Source organism: Chrysoperla carnea, chromosome 5 (assembly GCF_905475395.1).
Source record: "Chrysoperla carnea chromosome 5, inChrCarn1.1, whole genome shotgun sequence".
In the NCBI taxonomy this organism is placed as follows: Eukaryota; Metazoa; Arthropoda; class Insecta; order Neuroptera; family Chrysopidae; genus Chrysoperla; species Chrysoperla carnea.
Genome location: NC_058341.1, coordinates 6,326,032 through 6,347,669, shown reverse-complemented (window position 1 = coordinate 6,347,669; position 21,638 = coordinate 6,326,032). Strand labels below are relative to the sequence as shown.

General features: G+C 30.7%; 6 protein-coding genes and 1 non-coding gene across 8 annotated transcripts in view; 2 read left to right on the top strand and 5 right to left on the bottom strand.

Moving 5' to 3' along the window:
• The first annotated feature begins 331 nt into the window (after positions 1–331).
• LOC123301752 (serine/arginine repetitive matrix protein 1-like) lies at positions 332–3,752 on the top strand. The gene is made up of 5 exons (XM_044884638.1): positions 332–481; positions 545–717; positions 2,305–2,935; positions 3,043–3,136; positions 3,453–3,752. Exons 1-5 carry the CDS (start codon positions 405–407, stop codon positions 3,720–3,722), a joined length of 1,245 nt encoding a protein of 414 aa, XP_044740573.1. The 5' UTR covers positions 332–404; the 3' UTR covers positions 3,723–3,752.
• Positions 3,753–3,991: 239 nt separating this feature from the next.
• LOC123301751 (transmembrane protein 203) lies at positions 3,992–4,429 on the bottom strand. The gene has a single exon (XM_044884637.1). It carries the CDS (start codon positions 4,427–4,429, stop codon positions 4,019–4,021), a length of 411 nt encoding a protein of 136 aa, XP_044740572.1. The 3' UTR covers positions 3,992–4,018.
• Positions 4,372–6,027, bottom strand: LOC123301750 (ribonuclease P protein subunit p20). Its single transcript, XM_044884636.1, has 3 exons — positions 5,791–6,027; positions 5,534–5,702; positions 4,372–4,601 (listed from the first exon to the last, which is right to left on the bottom strand). Exons 1-3 carry the CDS (start codon positions 5,929–5,931, stop codon positions 4,471–4,473), a joined length of 441 nt encoding a protein of 146 aa, XP_044740571.1. The 5' UTR covers positions 5,932–6,027; the 3' UTR covers positions 4,372–4,470.
• On the top strand, positions 5,933–8,409 carry LOC123301749 (vacuolar protein sorting-associated protein VTA1 homolog). 2 transcript variants are annotated; one of them, XM_044884633.1, is made up of 4 exons: positions 5,933–6,094; positions 6,434–6,553; positions 7,067–7,295; positions 7,551–8,409. In XM_044884633.1, exons 2-4 carry the CDS (start codon positions 6,445–6,447, stop codon positions 8,146–8,148), a joined length of 936 nt encoding a protein of 311 aa, XP_044740568.1. In that variant the 5' UTR covers positions 5,933–6,094; positions 6,434–6,444; the 3' UTR covers positions 8,149–8,409. The 2 variants fall into 2 exon arrangements, with proteins under 2 accessions (XP_044740568.1, XP_044740569.1); XM_044884634.1 differs by lacking the exon at positions 5,933–6,094 and adding an exon at positions 6,249–6,271.
• Positions 8,410–10,555: 2,146 nt separating this feature from the next.
• On the bottom strand, positions 10,556–13,495 carry LOC123301748 (dehydrogenase/reductase SDR family member 7). Its single transcript, XM_044884632.1, has 5 exons — positions 13,185–13,495; positions 12,041–12,190; positions 11,619–11,968; positions 11,104–11,390; positions 10,556–10,857 (listed from the first exon to the last, which is right to left on the bottom strand). Exons 1-5 carry the CDS (start codon positions 13,303–13,305, stop codon positions 10,773–10,775), a joined length of 993 nt encoding a protein of 330 aa, XP_044740567.1. The 5' UTR covers positions 13,306–13,495; the 3' UTR covers positions 10,556–10,772.
• A 3,786-nt stretch (positions 13,496–17,281) lies between these two features.
• The window catches only part of LOC123301747 (protein spaetzle 3-like), a 28,895-nt gene continuing 24,538 nt past the window's right edge, over positions 17,282–21,638 (bottom strand). The window contains exons 2-4 of the mRNA XM_044884631.1: positions 19,417–19,541; positions 18,172–18,714; positions 17,282–17,835 (exon numbers count right to left, since the gene is read on the bottom strand). Of these exons, the coding sequence (XP_044740566.1) occupies positions 17,679–17,835; positions 18,172–18,714; positions 19,417–19,541 (825 nt within the window). The 3' untranslated portion in view covers positions 17,282–17,678. The remainder of the gene's footprint in view (positions 17,836–18,171; positions 18,715–19,416; positions 19,542–21,638) is intronic.
• Trnap-agg lies at positions 18,849–18,920 on the bottom strand. The gene has a single exon. It is a non-coding gene; the product is annotated as a tRNA-Pro (tRNA).

Sequence of the window (21,638 nt, the reverse complement as noted above, 5' to 3'; positions counted from 1 at the left end):
ACCCAAAACTCTTTAAAAAAAAAATCCAACGTTTTTCGAAAAAAAAATTATTGTGTCTTGGATATGCAGTTTGCAGACAGTCAGTCCTTCATGGGAGAATTATTTATATATTACAGTTATCATCGTGGGAGATAACTACTTTCTGGATAAATAATTTTTTATTAGAATATTCGTGGTAAATTTAAAATAATTCATGCCAGAAATATATTCGCTGTACCACGGGTTTATCTCATTCTAACTGTATGAAACAAAAAAAGATAAAAGAATGCACTCTAAACAACACACAATCGTAAAAACATATGACAGTTCATCAGCAGCCATTTTGAATTTCTAGAATAAATTCACATGGACATAAACAAATAAAAATTTATAGTTTTTGAAGAAAAAAAAATTAGTTTTAAATAATGTATAGATCAAAAAATAATTCACCTGAACGCAGTTCGAAAATGTCCGATAAAGAAATGCGTAAAAATGAAGAAAGGTAAGTGGTATCTCATAAAAACATTTCATAGTTTCGTTAATACATTTTTTTTGTTTTTATCAGGCGTGTAAAAGATGATTATTTAATGTCTTATGGTCCAGTACCAATATGTCAATCAGAATTAAAGAAAATTGAAGTAAATATTGATGGTATTTCATCACCAGTGGAATGTCCTCAACCACCATTACAGTATGATTTGGGTGATCCAGAATTATTTACAGTTTATCGGCGACCGGGTAATTTTTCAATCATTTTATGTTAATTTTCAAATTGGATTATTATTTTTTTAATAAAAATTCAAAATGTAATATTTTCTAAAGATCAATCACAGATTATAGTTACTTAATTATTATCTAATGATGCTGCAAAGAAGACAAATGAAGATTGTAGAAAGAAATGAAGATTAGAAAATTGAAGAATAAATGAAGATCAAGAAAGAAAACAGAAAAATAATTGAAGCTCAAATATCGGTGAAATAAATTATGGTAATAATTCTTCTATTTTCATTAATTAATTTGTAGAATTTGTTTTTTTTAACTTTACTAACATTCGAATAAGAAAATTTTCCAAGAAGATCGAAGATAATACACTGAAGAAAAAATTTTTCTTTAAATTGCATGCTAATTTTCAATTCTTTTTTTTTAAATTAATTAAAATTCATAATTGTTCCTGAATATGAAGAAATCAGCAAAGAAGATTCAAGAAATAAGAAGAATATTTTTACTAGAATTTTTCAATTTCAATAATAAGTAGTACTAATTTTAAAATTTTCAAAAAATCTCTTATTAAATTCATACTTTAGTGGGGATGGTGAAAAATTAACAGTTTTTCTTATCGAAAATTATAAATTTTGATTATCAATAAAAGTTATTTTATTCCTAGAGTGGCTGTCCTGGGGTGGGACACACTTAGACCATAGGGTCCGTTGTGATACCGCAAATGGGTTGGTACATCCCCGGCCACTACTCCATGAACCATTTGGAGCTGTTTAAGAACAGCAGGAGGGCTTTGACGTTGACTGACTTTAGGTCGGAGAGGTCGTCAAAGAGAGGCTGGCTCAAGGAAGTCCATCTCCTCATGACAAGAGCTGGGCAGTGACAGAGAAGATGAGACATTGTCTCCTCCTCGTCATCACGAGTTAATTACCTTATTTATTATTAAATATGCTTAAAATGTACAATTGAAATTCAAAAAACCCCCAACAAATTTTTCTGGTACGGAATCCTAAACTCGTATGAATATATTTATTGATGCAAAAACACTATTGGAGAAAATACGCTATTCTCGTTAATTAAAGAAAAACTGTTTATTTTTCACCATCTCCGGCAACAAATTGGTAATCTACGTAAAAAATACTTTAATTTGGTTTTCTTCTTGACATTCTAAGAGCAGTTTTAAGAAAAGTCGCTAAATGACTTAAAAATTTCAAAAAATTATTGAAATTTTCGAATAAATATTTGTTAAAATCGTTCAATTTTGAATTCATAATTTTAGAAGTATTAAACTTACAAAATTTATAAATGAAAAAATATTATTTAGGGAAATAATTTACTTTCCTTAATTTTTATTTGAACTATTTTCTAAAATTTTGATTTACAAATAGTATGAAAATTTTGAATAGAAAAACGAAAAATCTGGTGAAAAACTAGTTGACAAAATTGATCCTAGCTTAATTAGTATTATTATTTTTATGATAAATAAATTTCTAAGAAAATGGTTTATTTATTTCAAATTTAGAACCATTTTTAAAAATTTTAATTTCGAATAGATAATAAACCTAAAAAAATCAGGTGAAAAAAACACAAATTTCGTAATTTTTTTAGGTGAAGGATCAAAACCAATATTTGCTAATGTCCTAGTAAATCAACTACCAGATTTTAGACGAGTTTCAATTAGAAATTCTCGTAGTCCAGAATTAATAAGTGCATCTGAAGCGATACGTTCAACTCGTCGGCCTACAAGTCCAGCCCATACAAGTAGTCATCGGCATCGTGATCGAAGTCGTTCGAGACATCGTTCTGTCAGTCGTAGTCGATCATCACGAAGTAGATCTCCACATAAATCGTCAACTTCACATCATCGATATAGAAGATCTTCTCCCGAAACGGAACCACATAAGACTTCATCGGGATATAAGCCATCACGAAGTGGAAGCGTTCATAGAAGGAGCCCAAAACCAGAGACAAGTAAACATGATAGATCACCGAAACGACGTAGTAGCCGAGATAGTCCAGGTCGGAGTCCAAGTAGACGTAGCCCAAGTAAACGAGCAAGCAGCCCCGGACGACGAACCAGTCCAAGGCGATACAGCCCAAACAGAAAGTATAGTCCGAGTCGTAGTAGCCGAAGACCAAGTCCTTCAAGTAGACGTGAATATGAACGTGACCGAGAGCGTTACAGAGGACACCATTCTGATAAAGGACGTGATTATAGTAGTAGGCGAAGTCCTGATAGGTAAATATTTATAGTTGTTTTCACCCTCCAGAAATTATAATCGCTAAAAATTCATGAATAAAAAAAGATTAAAATCTAATATTTCTTGAATTTAATTGACATTTTAGACGTTCCAGTCCTAGAAGACATCACACTCCACCTAGAAACGAATTACCCGTTATGACAGTACCCATGGATCCATCATATCACGGATTCTATCAGGTATATAATTAATTGTTTCACTTCCAGCTCCAATTTAAGAAGAAACAAAAAGGTCGTTTGTAAAAAATTCAGTTTATTTAACGACTGGACACTCTTGATCGAGAGACAGCCGAAAATATATTCAAAATAAAGGGATTCGTATACGATTTCGTGCGATAAAAAGATTTTTTCAAAGGAGACAACAATTTTTTTTTCTTCAATTTGAATAAATCAATATTAAGAATAATTAGTACCCAGAATACACGATAATTTGATTTTTTTCGAAATGTTGCTTAGAATTTTCTAAAAATTCTTTAATCAATTTTATTTCGTTTAGATGCCAATTCCTCCTGAATATTGGATGGGTTTAGCTCATGCAGCAGCACCAATGTTTAGACCACGATTACCACCAGGTTTTATGCCACGACCAATGCGACAACCACGTATTCCAGGTGTTTATATTCCTCGCCAACAGCATCAACAACAACAACAACAACACCATAACCAACAGCAGGCAAATAAACAAACAGATCGTCCTGCACCTTCAAGTACTGTCACATCGGCACAACCGTCGTCAACGGTTACCACGACTGCAGAAAAATCATAATTCCATATTTTTTTTGAAGATTTAATTTAATTTTTGTTTTTATATTTTGTTAAAATGAAAGAATAGAAAGTTTTTTTTTTTATAAATAAACGTAATTTAAAAATCCAAATTTTTTTCGTTTTTTTTAAAGTACAATCAAATCTGAGTGAGTCAGATCTGGGGATAAGGGTCCCACCATCTTGTCTCAGGGATCAAAAACCGCCTGCTGGTTAATAAATTGGAAGTTGGTGAAGGAATAAACAAATTAAAGATTAAAAAAACTACTTTATTCATACAAAAAAAAAAAAAATTAAAAACTATTGATTATTCAATTGACACGCTTTAATCGCCATCAGCTGTAATAAAACAAACAAAGCTGCAAACACTTCAGAATATTCTAACGGTTCACCTTCCAATTTCTTACATAATAATATTTTAAAGAAAATCGGTAAAATAAAGTATGCAGATGAAGAGAAGGCACGTACAAATGCCACTTTAAATGAATTCTCCAAATATAATCGTATCACTAGGATAACATTAAAATATGCGTTTAAAATATCGCATACATATAATGGTATAAAAATTATAAACCAATTATATTCATCTAAATAATTATCCAATTTTAATGGTAATAATATTGAGAAAATTGTTATCGATATTAAATGAATCCATATTTCAAATATACTTAAACGTAACCATAATACAATCTCTTCAATTGTTAAAAACATTGTTACCACACTCTGAAGATGTTTCAATCGCAATAATTTATTTATTGTTGTTGAGTTGTTGAAGATGTTGATTCAGTTGGAAGATTTGTGCGATAAATTCGTATATGTATGGCGGAATTCTGACGTATTTGTGTTTCATAATCTACATGATCGTCTGTTGGTTCAAAATCATCTACAAAATATTAAATTAGAATTAATAATCTACAGACTCATGGCAAACAATTAGAGGAACCGAAGCCCCTGGAAGAGGATCTTAAATAACTTTATTTTGTCTCACAAAAATTATGGGCTGTTATGTTCCGATATACAGTGCGACCCCTGTAAGGTATGACATTTATTAAGTATACTGTGAAGCCGTTCCTTTATAGCGAGCTATACTGGTTACTAGTTAAAACGGAACGTAGCCCAGTATACTGACAATCCGCCTTTTGACACCGTTGTCAAATGAAAATAATTTTCATTAAAAAGTAATCTATTCAAACAAAAAAATTGTTTGAATAAAGATTAGTAGATTATAATTGATATATAGGTTAAATATGTATCTAAATCTAAGCATATAAGTAAATTGTTACCCATATAAGGATTTAAGGGCTCAAGTACGATAACTGTGGCGCCAAGATTTGACAACAGAATATTGCCAAGCACACTTAAATCAAGCGAAAATGAAGAATACTAATTTTCGAGTTTTGGTTTGGTTTTCGAGATCATGAAGTCTAAAAAATGAAATTTTTATGTCATTAAATTCGCCATTTTTGTAATTTAATTCATAACCATTTTGCTAACTCGACCCCATTAAAGGCATGACCAACCTGTAGATCAGTGAATGAACGCAATCACAGGGTAAACGGAAGGGCTAAAAACCCGCAGACCTGTGCTAACACGACTCCATTAAAGGCATGGCCAACTTGTAGATCAGTGAAATAGCAGTTTTAAATTCAATGTGTAAAATGGGGACAAAATTATCTGATATACTGAGTTTTATGGAAATCGAAGACGTAACAATTTTCTAAAGTGGTATCTCTTTATTTCGTTAATTAAACCTAAGCGATACACATTAGAGTATTTTAAAAGTCACAATAAACTTAGAAAAAAAGCGAAAAATACCTTGTAATGAAACAGTGCTAGTATTAACGTCAATTTCACATGTATCCATAAATTTTTCCTTTAAACGTAATGCCAGATTAATCGTACGATCAATTGCTGCTCCTAGACCATGAAGTAATATCTCATTATTATTTCCATCAAGAAGTTTTTCACATTTTTCAAATTGAGACTAGAAAAAAAAAATTCGAGAATATAACCTATATTTTTTATGATTAAAGAAAATCACATATTTCTTTTATGCTGGGAAATGTACATACCTTAAAATTTGATTTATTTGAAATATAAATATCGTTTTCACGTTTTGGAAATCGTGGTGGAATTCTTTTTTTAAAAGTATGTTGATCCCTATTCTGAGAATGTTTCACTTTTCTACTGTCAGTTAATTGCTGATCAGCCATTGTGTGAATATAAATTTTTTTTGGGAAAATTGTTTATAAATACACGGAAAATTATCTAATGAGTCATTTATTATTTAAATCGCAGAGTTTTAGTATATTTTATTTTGATTAAGCGTAAAGTTTATTATTTCTGGTTTGCTAATTTTTCATCGAAGAAAATTAGGTGTGTGCTTATTGATACAATAGTCAAATATGTCAAATTTTCTTTGTCAATTTTCGGCTTTGAAAAACGAATGGGATTTCTCTTGTTTGATATCCCGCGTCAGCCCAAATGATTTATTCAATTTTTGCATATTTAAATCGTGTTCAACTCGATATCAATCAAATTTAAGTTTGTGGGGTAATTACAAATTTTCCAAGCCCACTATGGGAATTTTGCTAAAGGAAAAACTTATTAAACCCGAATTTACCAACAGCGATTCAAATTCCTGGCCTTAATAAATGAAAATTTACCCAAAATTAGAATTAAGATTAATAACGATGATATCATTTTTTTTTATAGATTAAAAGAAAATGGCCACGAATAATTTTCCACCATGCCCTGCATCGTTGAAACCAATTATGCACTACTTGAAGGTAGCTGCCGAGCACGATGAACGTAATCCTGTAATATCATATTGGTGTAAGTTATCTAGAAGATGCCCCTGAAACTATCAGCGGCTGATATTCTACCAGCCCAAGTAATAAAAGAAAATAAAGGTCGAGTCTGTCTGTCCTATCACCTGGATTCATCTGCAATCAATAGAAACCAGAAAAAAATAATTCTCATTAACTTTGAAAGGCAGAAAAGTCGAATTTCATCGGTTTATTCAAGGTCAAGAGATTTTAGACACTTTCTTAGAGATCGAATCCGCCTGTTCAATCACCTGTACTCTTCGAAGAACAAGTACATACCAAGAAAACCAGAAGAAAATTCCCATCAACTTGACAGACTAAAAGTTCTTAACTTGGCATCTTCAATCAGTTGATGACACTCCAGACCTTTTTTAATCGACGAGGCCGTCTGTCCAATTACCCGGGCTTCTTCTGTACACTTATTTGACTTAAGCTACTTCGGCTGATAATTTCAGGGGCATATCTAGAAGTTATTTCCCAATAAAAATTTTAAAATTAATTTTCAATGATTTCAATATAGGTCGACTTCATGCATTACAAGTAGGAATCAAATTAAGTGCTGGTCGTAAGAATCGAGAGGAAACAAATTTATTAAGTGCCTTAATGGATTGGTTGGAAGCGAAAAAGAAGGAATTGTCGAATAATGAAGCGATTACGAATGATATGTGTGCACAAGCTGCAATTGAAGAATACGTTTTGAAAATGTTTAAGTTTGCAGATGAACAGGATCGTGCTGAAAATTTTAATAAGTATGTTTACTTGGATTACAAAAAAAAAAAACTATCTCACTTTGAAAGTTTTGGCTATAAATTCGTAAACAATCTCGGTAATATGAACAGATCCCCTGGTTTTTCTGAAAGCCCCTGGTTTTTATTGAGTCCAGATTATCGAGACACTATTATACACGGAACGATACCGAAATCGAACCCTTTCAGAATGCAGATTTCGATTGTAACTTTTAAATCCTACTTACTGTTTAAAATAAAAATAAACGAATTTTTTAGGAATTTGGTAAAAGCATTTTACACTTGTGGCATCGTAATGGATGTGTTAGTTGTGTTTGGTGAACTACCAGAAGACATTTTAGAAAAACAAAAGTATGCAAAATGGAAGGCAGCATATATACATAATTGTTTACGAAATGGCGAACGTCCAATACCCGGGCCGATGGGTGGTATCGATAATCAAAATGATGCTGATGGAAATGATTCAGAAAACAATTATCAAAATCCACCAGCTGGTTTCAATGCACCTCCAGGAGGGATGCCATCCCCTTCAATTAATATACCACAACGACCTTCCAGTCCACCAGCAGGTGGTCAAGCGTCAAGAAATTCACCACCGGCTGGTGTTGTACCTGGAGGTTTTCATCCATATGTAGCTCCACCATCATCCACCTGGGAGAATAATCCAGCGGTCCCGACTGTTACACCATCTGCAGATAGTAATAATTTGCCAACGTTAAATGCCGAACAAATCACTAAAGTTAAGAAATATTGTAAATTTGCATCGTCTGCTATGGATTATGATGATAATAAAACGGCCGTTTTAAATTTACAAAAGGCTCTGACATTGTTACAAACAGGTCGTGATCCTGCATAAATACCGCACCTTGTGATGCTACGAAATAGTTAGGAGACAATATTACATTATTTGTTAATTTTTTTTTTTAATATATGCCGATAATTAGGCCTTAGCAATTTTTTTAATTATTCTTACCATAGGCATAATAGATCTAAGGCCAAGAGTCAGAGGCGTAGTTAGGACTGTGAAATACTACGATTGGCCATAGACCTAGAATAAAAAATAGACTGCATACTTGTATTTTAACAATTCAAGAAAATATAACACTGGGGAACAAAATTTTTGTTGGATTTATTTAAACATTTGACCATACCTAAATCGAGTGAGCTGATTTCGAATTTTTTTCTCCAAGAAATTATACGATACACATTTTTGCAATAATCCTAGGGCAAGAAATTCTAAGCAAATAATATAAATCTGTAAAGTTTTATGGAAATTTCTCTATTTTTAAGTTAATTGCGATTGGAAATGTCGATTTTCATTCAAAATATAAATACTCGGTTGATATTGGCACCCCATGCATTTTAAGGGATAATTGGATTGTCAATATATGGGGTGCTAGTATTTTTTTTTTAAAGAAATCTAAAACACATAAAAACTTTGTATAATATAGTTATGAATGCGTTTGGTTCAAGTGAGCGCTTGGTTATCACTCGGTTAGTATCGGCATCCCATGTATCTTAAGAAAAAATGGATTATCGATATATGGGGGTGCCGGTGCCGACTGAGAAACAGCGAGCGCCCACTTCGACTGAACGCAGCCAATGCTTTATTTTTTTAATTTGTATTAAAATTATATTATATGGCTTTATAAATAAATTAATAATATAAACTTTTCAAAAACAAAACAAATTAACAACTTAATTTATTAGACGTTAAAACTTTCTCATAGTCTAAGAGGTGACTGCTTAAAAGAAGCTTAATCTTTATTAAAGCGTTGATATTAGAGATATTAAGGAAATCTAGATATTAATGTTTGGATCACACGATATGTCCACGTTTTCGTGGAGGAAAAAGTGGTTAGATACGTTGGCCATTCCAAAATCTAGACTATTTTATAATAGACAGTCATCTCCTAGCCTATTAAAAAATTTTTTGAACATATGGACTTTTTACCGTATTTATGGATTTATTAAACCTTCACCTGATTCCTGAACGCCAACAAGAATATTATATATTAATATAAACTGCATGGGAATTATAATAACACAAACAGAGGAAAAAGGAATAACTTACTCAGAATGGAATTAGGGGTGGGCTTAGACTCAGAGGAATCCATTATCATGGGGGGGGGATAGTAAAAAAAGACGTTCACGATAATTATCGTTGAGTTAGTAGGGGAAAAAGATTTTGTTATTATAAATCCATGATAAATTGACGTTGATAAGAACTCATTCACACCCAAATCATATATTTAGAAAATTAAATGTTGAAGGTACAAATGCAATCATTTTTTAATAGTTTCAGAAAGAAACGAATAAATTCGAATGGCTAATTTAGGACGCAAAAATTTCATAAATTTCCTAGACGTGAATGAGTCCTAAATATTTAAAACAGTATTTAACAAAAAGTCAATTAATTAAAACTACATAACAACATTATTTATAGACCGATATTTACGCCTCTCAAATCGTTTCTTTGGATTCCTTCAAACAATATTTCTAGCCTGCTCCTATAATTTTCATTAACGTTTTTTTCCATATGTGTTAGACATTTTACCTTGATTTGAATAAAATTTTAAAATGCGTCTAGAATCTAATTTACATAGATTTTTGTTTAACATTTGCTCTTGCTCATAAATCGATAATTTTCGAAGAAATATAAATAAAAATTATCGGATTAAGATGTATAACCTCTTGTTGACGTTTGATACCTGGATTTAGCATCAAATTAGGGTTCCACAGAGCTGAAAAATATAGATTTATGTTCAGCGTCAAAAAGCTAAACTATGTTCAGCTTTTAAGGATCAGACACTGCTAAGTTTTTTCCAGATAGTCTTAACTTACCACATGAACTAATTTGAAGCTCAAACTCAGTGTCAAGCGTTATGAAAAGAAACCTTTTGAGTAGACTATAATTGTTGTTTGACAGAATCCCAAAAACTGATGTTAGTAGCGTCAGTCAGAATCAGAATCCCAACACATTTTTCGTGCTAAATATCGGTCTATTCGAAAAAAATATCTTATAATCATAGAAGAAATGTCTTTTTAATATTATACGCTAGGCATTATTTTATTGATCCGTAGACAAAAATCAAAGATTATTAATTGACATATATGTATTGAATCCAGAGAATTAGGCAATTCTTTTACCTTCCAGCTAATTTTTTTCCAAAGTTAAATTTTGATGTAATTTCTCTGGGCTGTGTATACTGTTTAAATTTTTAATTATATTGCAAAATTTGATCATTTGCTCCAAATTTTTATTTAAAAAAATAGCGTTAAGAAAGATTAATCTTAATGCGCTTTATAAATATAGTAATCTTAATATAATTATTATGTCTACAAGATCTATTTGACGATATGGCCGCTAAAACTACAATATTGACTTTGAATTAATTGACATTGAAACATTGAGACATCAAATCTCTAATTCTATCGCACATTTAAAAATGTTTGCTCATCACAAATATTATATTGAATTTAACGTGCAGCATTGTTAGTGCTGAGCGTATCTTTGCTATCCCGTAATTTTAAGAATGTTTTTGGACCCACACATTTAATTACCCTGAAATTAAAAAAGAAAAAACAAATTAAATTTTTTATTGCTACAATTGACATTGGAATATGTTCCAGGAAAATTAAAAGGATGGAAATAGTTCGGAAGTTCGGGGGAAATTTTAATGGTAGGTAGAGTCCAGAATTCATCCAAGGGGAAGGGGGTTTTATATATATTTATTATAACAAAATGTGATATTCGGTCACTATTTTCAATAAGTTAATTTTGCGAGGAACAGAAAACTCTAATACTTACAATTTGCAAAAGTTTGGCCAGTAAACAAATGCATAAGTTATTGGTAATACAGGAAATTTCGCCATCCAAGCTTCAGTAACCTTATTTGCTAAAGCAATTCCACATAAATATCCACAACGATCAGCTGTCATACGATTATCGGTACTAGATGTTGATTGTTCTAATACTTCACCAGGGCGTGTTGTAAAACTTTCTGATAAGAAATTTGTGTGTACGGGTCCGGGACACAAGATTGATACCGTTATTTTCGTATCCATTTTTTCAATACGTAAACTTCCATAATAACCCTACGGAAAAATAATAATTTTATAAACAAATTAATAGACCGTAAGATAGTGCCATCATTTTCTTGAATCTGTTTTGGAGAGGGCTAAAAAGTTTCAATTTTGATCAAAATGAGGTAAATTAGAAAATTTTAGTCAAACTTCCTGAAGTTCAATGTCAAAACTAATATATTTTTCAACTCCCCTCGAAGCAGAAACCAAGAACTTGAGAAAAGAAAATTTTGAACGTACATTAATTGCATGTTTAGTGCCGGTATAAGTTGCTGAATATGGTGCTGGAATTACTCCTGCAATACTTGATGTAACCGCTACATGACCTGTTCCTTTTTGCAAAAAGTATTTAACCGCTAAACGAGTTAACGATACTGGTCCAAATACATTCAATTCAAACATTTGACGGTCTACTTCCAATTCAATATCCTGCCAAATTGCTCTTTGTGATCGTCCAGCATTATTAACAAGTATATCCAAAGTTCCAAAATGTGCCAATACACGATTCAAACATTCTTGATGTGTATGGATTTTGGTTATATCCATTGGAACAATTAGTATATCATTTTCTGATAAGAGTTTAGACCCCACTATAAAAAAAAAAATTTAGCTTTTCAAATATATTTTTAAAAAAAATTTTAATGATTTTATGAATATTGTACCTAGGCATTCGCGTTGAACTCGTTCTAGCTCTTCAACTCGACGAGCCGATATTGCAACACGAACTCCATATCGTGTTAAGGCTTTTGCTAAACCTTCTCCAATACCACTGGATGCTCCAGTAATCCAAACTACTTGACCCTTTAAATGACCTAAAGAAAAAAGTAAATCAAATTTTTTGGAAAATGACTTAAATTAAACGTTCAAAAATATTCAATTTAGATCTTAAATTAATAAATTGGACTTATTTTTTGAACCATTCTCGATTGTTCAAGAAATTTCTTGAAAGTTTCAAAACTTCCTAGAATAATTTGTTATTCGTACGTTTCCGACTTTTACGTTTCTCAGTTAAAGAAAATTGGATTTTTGCAGGAAGTTTGCCACCGACAAAACCGACGTATGATATCGTAGGTATTTGGGAATCTTCTTTGTTGCAGGATGCTTGTCGTTTTGTTTTCTAGATATTTATTTGGAGTAAATTGGTCGAAATTGGGAGCTTAGGCATTAATTATCTCGTGTTATAAACGGTCAAAATTTCTGAAACTTTTCAATTTAATACTAAGCCCTATGGCCTACTCTATCGAAAAGTGAGTTTTACCATAGTTTTAGCATAATAACTGCAAATACCGTGCTGGAGGTACCTTAATATTTTTCCATCAATGACTATTATCAAAATTAACAGAAAAAATTAAGCTGTTTTGAAATATTCTGACTTTGGAAAAAGTTATTTAAAATCAGCAAGAATAATAAAATTCGATCGAATTAACGGATGGCAAATTTCCAATGAAGAGAACCTTTTAATCCTTGCCGAATCTTTTACACAACTTGGTTTAATATATAAAACGACTTTTAAAAATCCCGCTTTATTAAATTTGACGTGACAGTAAACTAATGCGGAAATACGTGATGGTGAGAACGCCTCTTTATATTTAAAAAAAATTTTTATTGGTTCAAAGATCAATGTTCTGGTATACAAACAATTGAATTTATAATCAGTATTGTACTTTAGAGCATGAAAACTTGTAAAAATCAGGATAATGACATTGGAAAAAATTGTCAAGATAATAATTTCAAGTGAAAAAAACCGGATTTTCGCAATTTTTTTTAAAAATGAATCCTTGTTTCTTGATATAAAAACTTACTTACCTATATTATTTCCAAACAATTCAAGAAATGCTAACCAAAAATCACAATCAAGTATTAAAAAACCGATTAAATACACTAAACAGTACGTAACGAAAATTAACTCAATTAACGTTAACAACATTTTCCCGAAAATTTTTCCACACAAAATAAGATACCTTGTAAACACAAAAAATAAATCACTGTTTTATTAGTACTCAATGAGTTGAATTTATTACAGTAAATAATCGACGTTTTTCAATAAAAATACCGTTTTGTTTACTGACTTAAGTCAACCTCTGGGCAATCTAGCGTGGTCATATAATTTTTTTTTTATTATTGTATGTTATTATCAGGTGTGTGCGTATATAATTAATTATAAATACATGATAATTAATAATTAAGATATATTATGTATTATAAAATGTAAGATATTTATAAAATTATAAAAAAATATATATCCTTAATAAAAATTCCACAAACAAAATTGAAATGTGAATGTTTTTTTTTTATATATAAGCTCTATTGTTTTGGATATGTTATATTTATATCCTCACATAACCTATGCAACAGGTATGACTGGAATGCCTGTCGAGAAATAGGGAAAGTAGTAATATAGAATATAGCTCGAATGACGACGACACAAGTGATTGTAATAACAGGTTGTAGTATGCGCTGTTTGATTTGAAAATTTTTTAATATGAAAATGAACATCCCATATTATATTTCGTCACGTTTTCCGATGGTTTATTTCTATTTACTCGAAGACTTGTGTTTTGTCAACATAATCTTTTTTTTTATATAATAGGCAACCTTCATTACATTAACGTATTTATGTTGTTCCAAGGATCTCCTTCAGTGGTTATACCAACTCACTTTATATACTACATTAATGTGTTACAGATTGCCTAACAATAAAAATCTATTGAATAATATAGCTTATTATTAACCGATTTCAAACAAAAACGGAAGAGGTTATCAATTCGACTGTATTTTACCTTATAACTTTCGACAGGGTGAACCGATTTTGATGATTCTTTATCTATTTGAAAGCTAGTGTTTCCCGTATGTTCCCATTTCTTTTTTGTCCAGTTCTGAAAACGGCATCCATGAGAAAACCATAAGTCTTAAATTTGCATTAAGTATGCACAACAAGAGGGCGAATAACTCAATATCACGCCAACCGATTTCGATGAATCTTTTTTAGTGACAAAATTAGTTAGTGTACTTTAGATTCACTAAAAATCACAAAATAAAAAAAAAAACTTTTAACAAAATGAAAACGGACTTCAAAAGAAAAACTTTTCCAAAACAAATTAAAACTGGGATTGTAATATTTAAGTTACTGTACAAAAAGTTTGTCACTTTGTTTTATTATTAGCTAATCGAAAATATCAATGGGCATGCCGAGAAGAAAACCGTCTCTTTCAGTTCGGCTGCCTCCTCCCTTCATTCTGGATCTGTATACAACCAAAATACTATTAAATTTATGAAATTTTTAGTCCAAAAATTTGTGTTTGTCTCCCTCTAGATCAAAAATTCCTGTTTCAACCCTTTCTGGACCAAAAGCTGGATATATCTATGAATATTATATAAGTATTCTGGCTTTCCAGGTTTATTGTTTCTCAAAAACAAGTTGAAAGCAACAGGGCCGTATCGAGAATACACAGCGTTTGTGGCAAGTATTTAGATTGCGCCCTTTCGTAAAATACATATACCACATTTAACTGTCGGCTTTTATTTCAGTTATATTTTGCGTATGCTTATATTAAATGATATATTCGGAGAATTTTCTACCCTTAACTATACCCAAAATGGAATTGGGACACTCCCTCTTTAACGAAAAAAAAAAAAAACAAAGAAACAAACTGACAGTATAGTGGGGAATACAGTTGTGTTTGATTAGCTTCCATGATTAAAATTGATGAGGGCTCCTTATTAGTTTACGCCCATGGAATTTTTCTAGCATTAACTACGCACCTGGATTACATTACATTATGATGATTGTATGTATATATATGTAAAATGTTTATTTTTTCTCTCGAATGTATTGGAGGTGTATTTGACGAACGCATGGCAAAAAGGCAACAGGATAAACATCTCTCACCTGTAGAATTGTGGACCTGCCTACTTTATTGATTATATCAACGCAACGTTCTACTTGAATAAAACAAATAAATAAACAAATGTTTAAATAAATATTTTTTAAAGTGAGCAAGATATTTTCTTCGAATTCTATTTACATCGTTATCTTCTTATCTTCTTAATACTACAATCACTTAAGCTTTTTATATCTAAAAAAAAATACAAATAAACTTATATTTGACAATGAGAGAGTATTATAATATTTGATGTGAGGAATCCAATAAAAATAGTTGACGGTCTATCAAAATTTTGGTACTTTTTTGACCAGAAAAATTTTGATTGCAATTCACTTCGTAGATCATAGTTATCGTGGTCTTGTTATTGGTCTTGGTAATTGTATCTCGGTATTGGCCTTGGCATTAATTCTAGTTTTAGCCTTGGTCTTGCAAAAATAATAAATCCTAAAAAATTAATAGATATTAACAAGTGTAAAGACACAAGTGCACTTGAAACATATCTAAGAACACTCTCCATTAAATTACCTTTTTTTCTTAAAGCCTTTTCCAAATTGAGCCGATTTTGAAGATTATCGCCAATTTTTTAGTTTTTTTCGGGTACGGAACACTAAACTAGCACTTGAGATATAGCTAAGAACATTCTCCATTAAATTATCTTTCAAGCGAAACAAAAAAAAAAATCAAAATCGGTTCATCCGTTTAGGCGCTACGATGCCACAGACAGGCAGACACACACAGGGGTTAAAAATGTATAAGTTTTATTTTATAAACTAAAATATTAATTTTAATTACGTTGCCTTTTGTAAAAAAATAGGTAATTTTGAGGTTATGTTTATTCATTTAAACAACAGCTGATTATTGAATTTGACAGTTAATTTTTGTCAACTCAGTTTTCGAAATTGTTGTTATGATTTTATTTTATTTTGTATCATTTCTTTTATAAAATAATTCAAAAAATGATTATCGATTTGACTAAATTGTATCGCCTCGATACTGCTATTCTACCATAACATTTCAATTCAGTGATCACAAAAACTCGCTTAAAAATTGCCTGTAAGTTAGTGGAAATCCTGCTGTTCTTAAACAGCTCCAAATGGTTCATGGAGTAGTGGCCGGGGATGGGCCAACCCATTGACGGTATCACAACGGACCCTATGGTCCAAGTGTGTCCCACCTCAGGACAAGGAGATAATTTTTCAAGGATTTTAAGGTCTAAATTCTATAGCTAATAAAAAATATATATCTATATATTCAAAAATATTTTATAAAAGTACAAAAAAAAATCGTAATAATAAAATTGTATCTATATAGTTACATAACATAGAATAATAAAAAAAAAAAACACATTTTTTAACTAAAAAAAAAAAAAAACACAAAATGGAAGAAAAAAACAAATGAAAATACTATCTAGTATAATTGGAATAATAATTACAAAAGATATGATATGATATGAAAACCAAAGTTTTCATAAAACACGTATGAGTATTAATTTATAGTCAGGCAAATAAACAAAAATCGAAAGAACTTAAGTGAAACAAGACCGATTTACTTGTGCAACAAGTCATCTTGTTCGCTTGAGCGTTTCGAACAAAGTAGTCGATCGAAACTATTTTAAATTTTCCAAAATCTTTCGGTAAGAAATAGACTTTAACATAGACTCATAAAAAAAACTAACATTTTTCATCTAAACTATTTTTTCGAAAATCTTCATCTTTCGGAGAAAATGCGACCTAAAAATATGTCAATATTGTATTTAATCGAAAGAAAACACGCTGACTACGGAAAAATGCTTTATCCAAAAGTTGCCAAGGGCAATAGAGGACATTTGTCAATGACCATGACTTTGACATACAATTATTGATAAACTTTAAGCGCATTTTCTTTCGAATAAATGCAATAATGATATATTTTTAAGTCGCATTTTCTCCGAAAGTTAACGTTTTTCGAAAAAATGTTGTGAAACAAAAATCGTTGGTTTTTTATGAGGATCAACTTTCTAATTTATAGTGTTATTCTATCTCATACCGTTTAGAATCTAAATTTGCTATTAAAGAAACCCGAAGAACTAGGTACAATCTGATGTCGGAACATGATGCTCTCTATCAAACTCTTGTTTAAGTTATTTTTACTAAACAACTTTTGTTTAAGTTATTTTTTGATTGGTTAACTACAAAACGAGCTATTTGTAGCCTGTTTACTTTTCGTTTTGGACGTGATAAAAATTTTAAATTTCCAACCTTGTTCTAGACATCATAGCGAATAAAATGACTATGTATTGTAGAAGTAAATTGATTTTGTTTCATACTCTTAAGGCTTTCGAACGCAATTTTTGCACTGTTATTTTCTTGACTAATATGTTTTTATCATCGAAGTATATGAATCGAAATGATATTGTATCGAATATCAGCAACGTCTATTATGGATTACATCGACATACACAACATGATGGGAATAAAAACCAATCCATAAAAATACCTTTGCAATCGTTATCTGGATCGTATGCAAGTAATCGATGCCATTTATATTTTTGCTCACATTCACAATCGTCTTTGCATCGTGCTGTTTTCATGTTCCTAAACAAAAACAAACAAAAATTTTATATTTAGTTCGTGGTAAAAGCATTAATTTTTTATTTACAGTGTGGTTAACAAAAACGTTACACAGAAAATATTATGATCGGAAAACATACTATGTTTAGGCGCAGGCGCAGAATTTTTAGGTAACTTCATTGATTCTAATTTCATACTAAACTCATTTAACTTTGAACCATTTATGTGATTCTCTAGAGGGGGGGGGGGGGGATCCGTTATAATTTTTCACAGATGGATGTTAATGTTCACAGATGGCAGTGTTTTGAGAACCATATTCTCTTAATTTTGTACATAAAATAGTCAATACTTTTTACTTACTTGCAAACTTCTTGATGTATGGCTTGTTCAAAATTTTGTGTATTCACAATAGCACGTATTTTACCCGCTGAATTCGATGCCCAATATGGTGTAACAATTTCAATTTTACTTTCGCATGCATCCACACGATTACTTTTCGATTGATTTTGACTAAAATTTGGTATGGCTGATTGTGGCGGTCGTGACGACGATGACGGTGATGATTGACGTGCTTTACGCAACTTTGCAAAATATGAATTTGTACCTTGTTGTTGACTATTTGTGTCGTTACGTTTTTGATCGAACGTGACTGGATCCGGTATTGGGTCACTGTATAAATCAATGGCCCATAATGGCATTGTGTTGTTATTTAAATGTTCCATGCTTCCATGTTGTCGATGTTTTGTATTGATTACGCTACGGGTTGATCGTTTATTTTTACGGGATGATTGTGATGACGGTGGTGATTTTGATGCGGGATTTGTATCTGGACTCATTGTAAAATCCCCATACATACGTTTCATTAATGCTTTATTTTCATCTATAAATAATTCTATACGATCTCTGTAAAAAAAGAAGAATTATTAAGAAGAGAAAATACAACACTAACTGAGTAAATTTTTTAAATACCCTGCATACATTGAAAAAATGCTTTACGAAAAAATTCCAGAACAATGGTTCATAAAAAAATTAACATTGGGCTCGTCCGGGATTTGAACCCGGGACCTCTCGCACCCTAAGCGAAAATCATACCCCTAGACCAACGAGCCAGTTGTAAAACTATCAAAAAAATATTAAAATTTAGCTCGTTTGACAATTAGATGAATATTTTTCAAAATATATCCAAAATTGCTTCTGAATAAAAGCTTTTCGTACATCATTTTAGGCAATATCTCAAAAATTAATGCCCTAAACTTTAAATAACACGATTTTTGTATTTTTTATGTTAAATTTACTCTATAAATCAAGTCTCGTCCAAATCCAATACAAAATTTTTGATTTTTTTTATTGGGACTCCTTAAAAACTGTATAAATTCGGGAAAATTTTTTTTTGTATTCGATTTGGATAATAATTATTTTTGATAGTTAATTTGGTCCAGAAAAGCAACAATCCAGTCCATTTGTCAAATCTTCCCGAGAATTCGCTCAAAATATTGATTGAAGGGCATAAACTTTAAATTCAATTAAATATACATGGTATAAAAAGCTAGGTTATTGCGCAGATGGCGATTTAAAAAGTTACAATCGATGACAGAAATTACTTACATTGGGTAACTATTTCCAGCAGTCGGACAAAATAATTGATGATATCGTTTTATGCAAGGAACTCCACGAATAATTTCACCACGTAATTCCCATCCTAAGGCAATCGATAATGCTGTCCAAAAAATCTGCAACGAATATTCGAATATTATTATTGACATTATTGCTAATAAAAATCATATTTTAATTAAAAAGTTAAAATTATATGTGAATTATTGGACACTGAAACAAAAGTTTCAAGAGTCATTAGAATTATAAACCGTGAAATTTAATGTATTAAAATAAAATTTCGCATGCGTGCATATACTTTAAATAATTATAAGTAACATGCTGCGGATAATAATTTGATTTAACCCTTAAGTGTCTATTTTTGGATTTTTTTCTAATTTTATTTCCTAGAAAAACAATGGCTTTTTTTGTACTTTCGTAATAATTTAATGTTTTTCAAGGGAAATATCCAATTTAAGCATCATTTTTGACTAAGTTAGCCAAAATTGATCTAAAATGAAAAATACAGCCAAAAAATAGAAAAATATGGTCTAAATTTAGTAGAAATACTTGATTTATTTGGAAAAAATTTGCGTGTGATAGAACAAAATTCATTTTTTTTTGTTGTGATCTCGACCAAATATAAAAAATCGATTCTTTTTATAAGTCAGTCAAAACCAAAAACTTTAGTAGGATCACATACTTAGTTTATTAAAATTGGATCAAATTTGGATATGATAGAGAAAAATCTATTTTTTTTAGTTACAGCAAAATCAATATCAATATTAATACCAAAATTCTACATGGATAATTTATTTTAGTAAAACTAAATGACTCGACGGCACCAGTTAAGGGTTAAATTATTTATATAATTATATGTACCATGTGATATTTTTCAATCATATTCTGAAATCTCAACTAAGAAAAATTAAAAAATATTTCTGTTGTAACTTGTGAAGAGAGAGAACGAAAAAAGAAATTATCAAAGTCTTACACTTTTACATATTATAGAATTTTTTCGGGACCAGGCAAATAATAGATAATATCTGCGGGTAGGCTTAAGGACGTTTCCAAAAAACTGAGTGTATGAAAATATTTGAGACACACGTTTCAAATTTGGAGGATGGATTCAGTTAGAACTTGGGAAAGAAAATTAGACGAAAATTAAGTGTAAAGGTCCATGATCCTAGGAAAACATGATTTTTTAGGGACGTCCTTAAGGCACCAAGGTGATTCTCCATGAATAGATGAAATATCCCGAAGAGAGGGCTGTAGAAGTGCAAAAACCTAAAAACCGTGAGAAACATGTTGTTTCGGCAAATTTCGGCAAAGAGGCAAGGGATAAAAAAGGTTAGCTCCTCTTAATTTGAACGGGCTGTAGATATGAGCAAAGCCTTAAAGCGTAGAAAAAAGACGTTTTTCTCCATGGAATCCTCACCAAATTACTGAATGCTATCTCCGTTTTTAAGATATTGTCCCATCTAAAATAAAAAAGTCTACAAAGGTATTAAATTTCGGGATATTTTGTCTAAAGAGGGCCCCATTATTGGTGATACACAGGGTATATTGGATATTGTAGTAAGCTTCATTTTTAGATAGAATAAAGAAAATCGTCTTAGTTTTTCATAATGATTTTTTTCTTGCAGTAACAAATTTTTTTTTAGTCTTTGTTACACGAAATACAAGCAGATAAAAAAAATTAAAAATTGTCCACATAAATTTACATAGATTTTACGGTTTGCTTACCGCAATGCTGATAGAATAAATATATAATCTCTTCTGTGAATTGGGAATTTGGAAATCCCAGAAATTTTTATTAAAAATTATTACCGGGAAAAATCAGAATATTTCTTTTCTTTATAATCATGATTTAAAATTTTTTAGATAATTGTCAGCAATTTGAAGTACAGAGTGAGCAAATATAAGAAATATTGAGAAATTTTGGATAAAAGGGGGAGTTGTCCGATTATTTAAATAAATAAATGACTTCAAAAGTAGGCATATTTAACATTGATTTTATGGGAAAACGGTAGATGGATGATATGTTATCATAGATTTCTCCAAAACGAGTCGGTGGAAATTAAAAAAAAAAAGTATTAAAATTAAAGTTAAAACCTTAATAAATTATTGAAAACAAAAAGGACTTGAATTTTATAAAAATCTACATCAATAATTTCATTCACATGAATAAAGTCTTGATTTTGACATTCATGAAAGCATTCTGAATGTTTTATGTA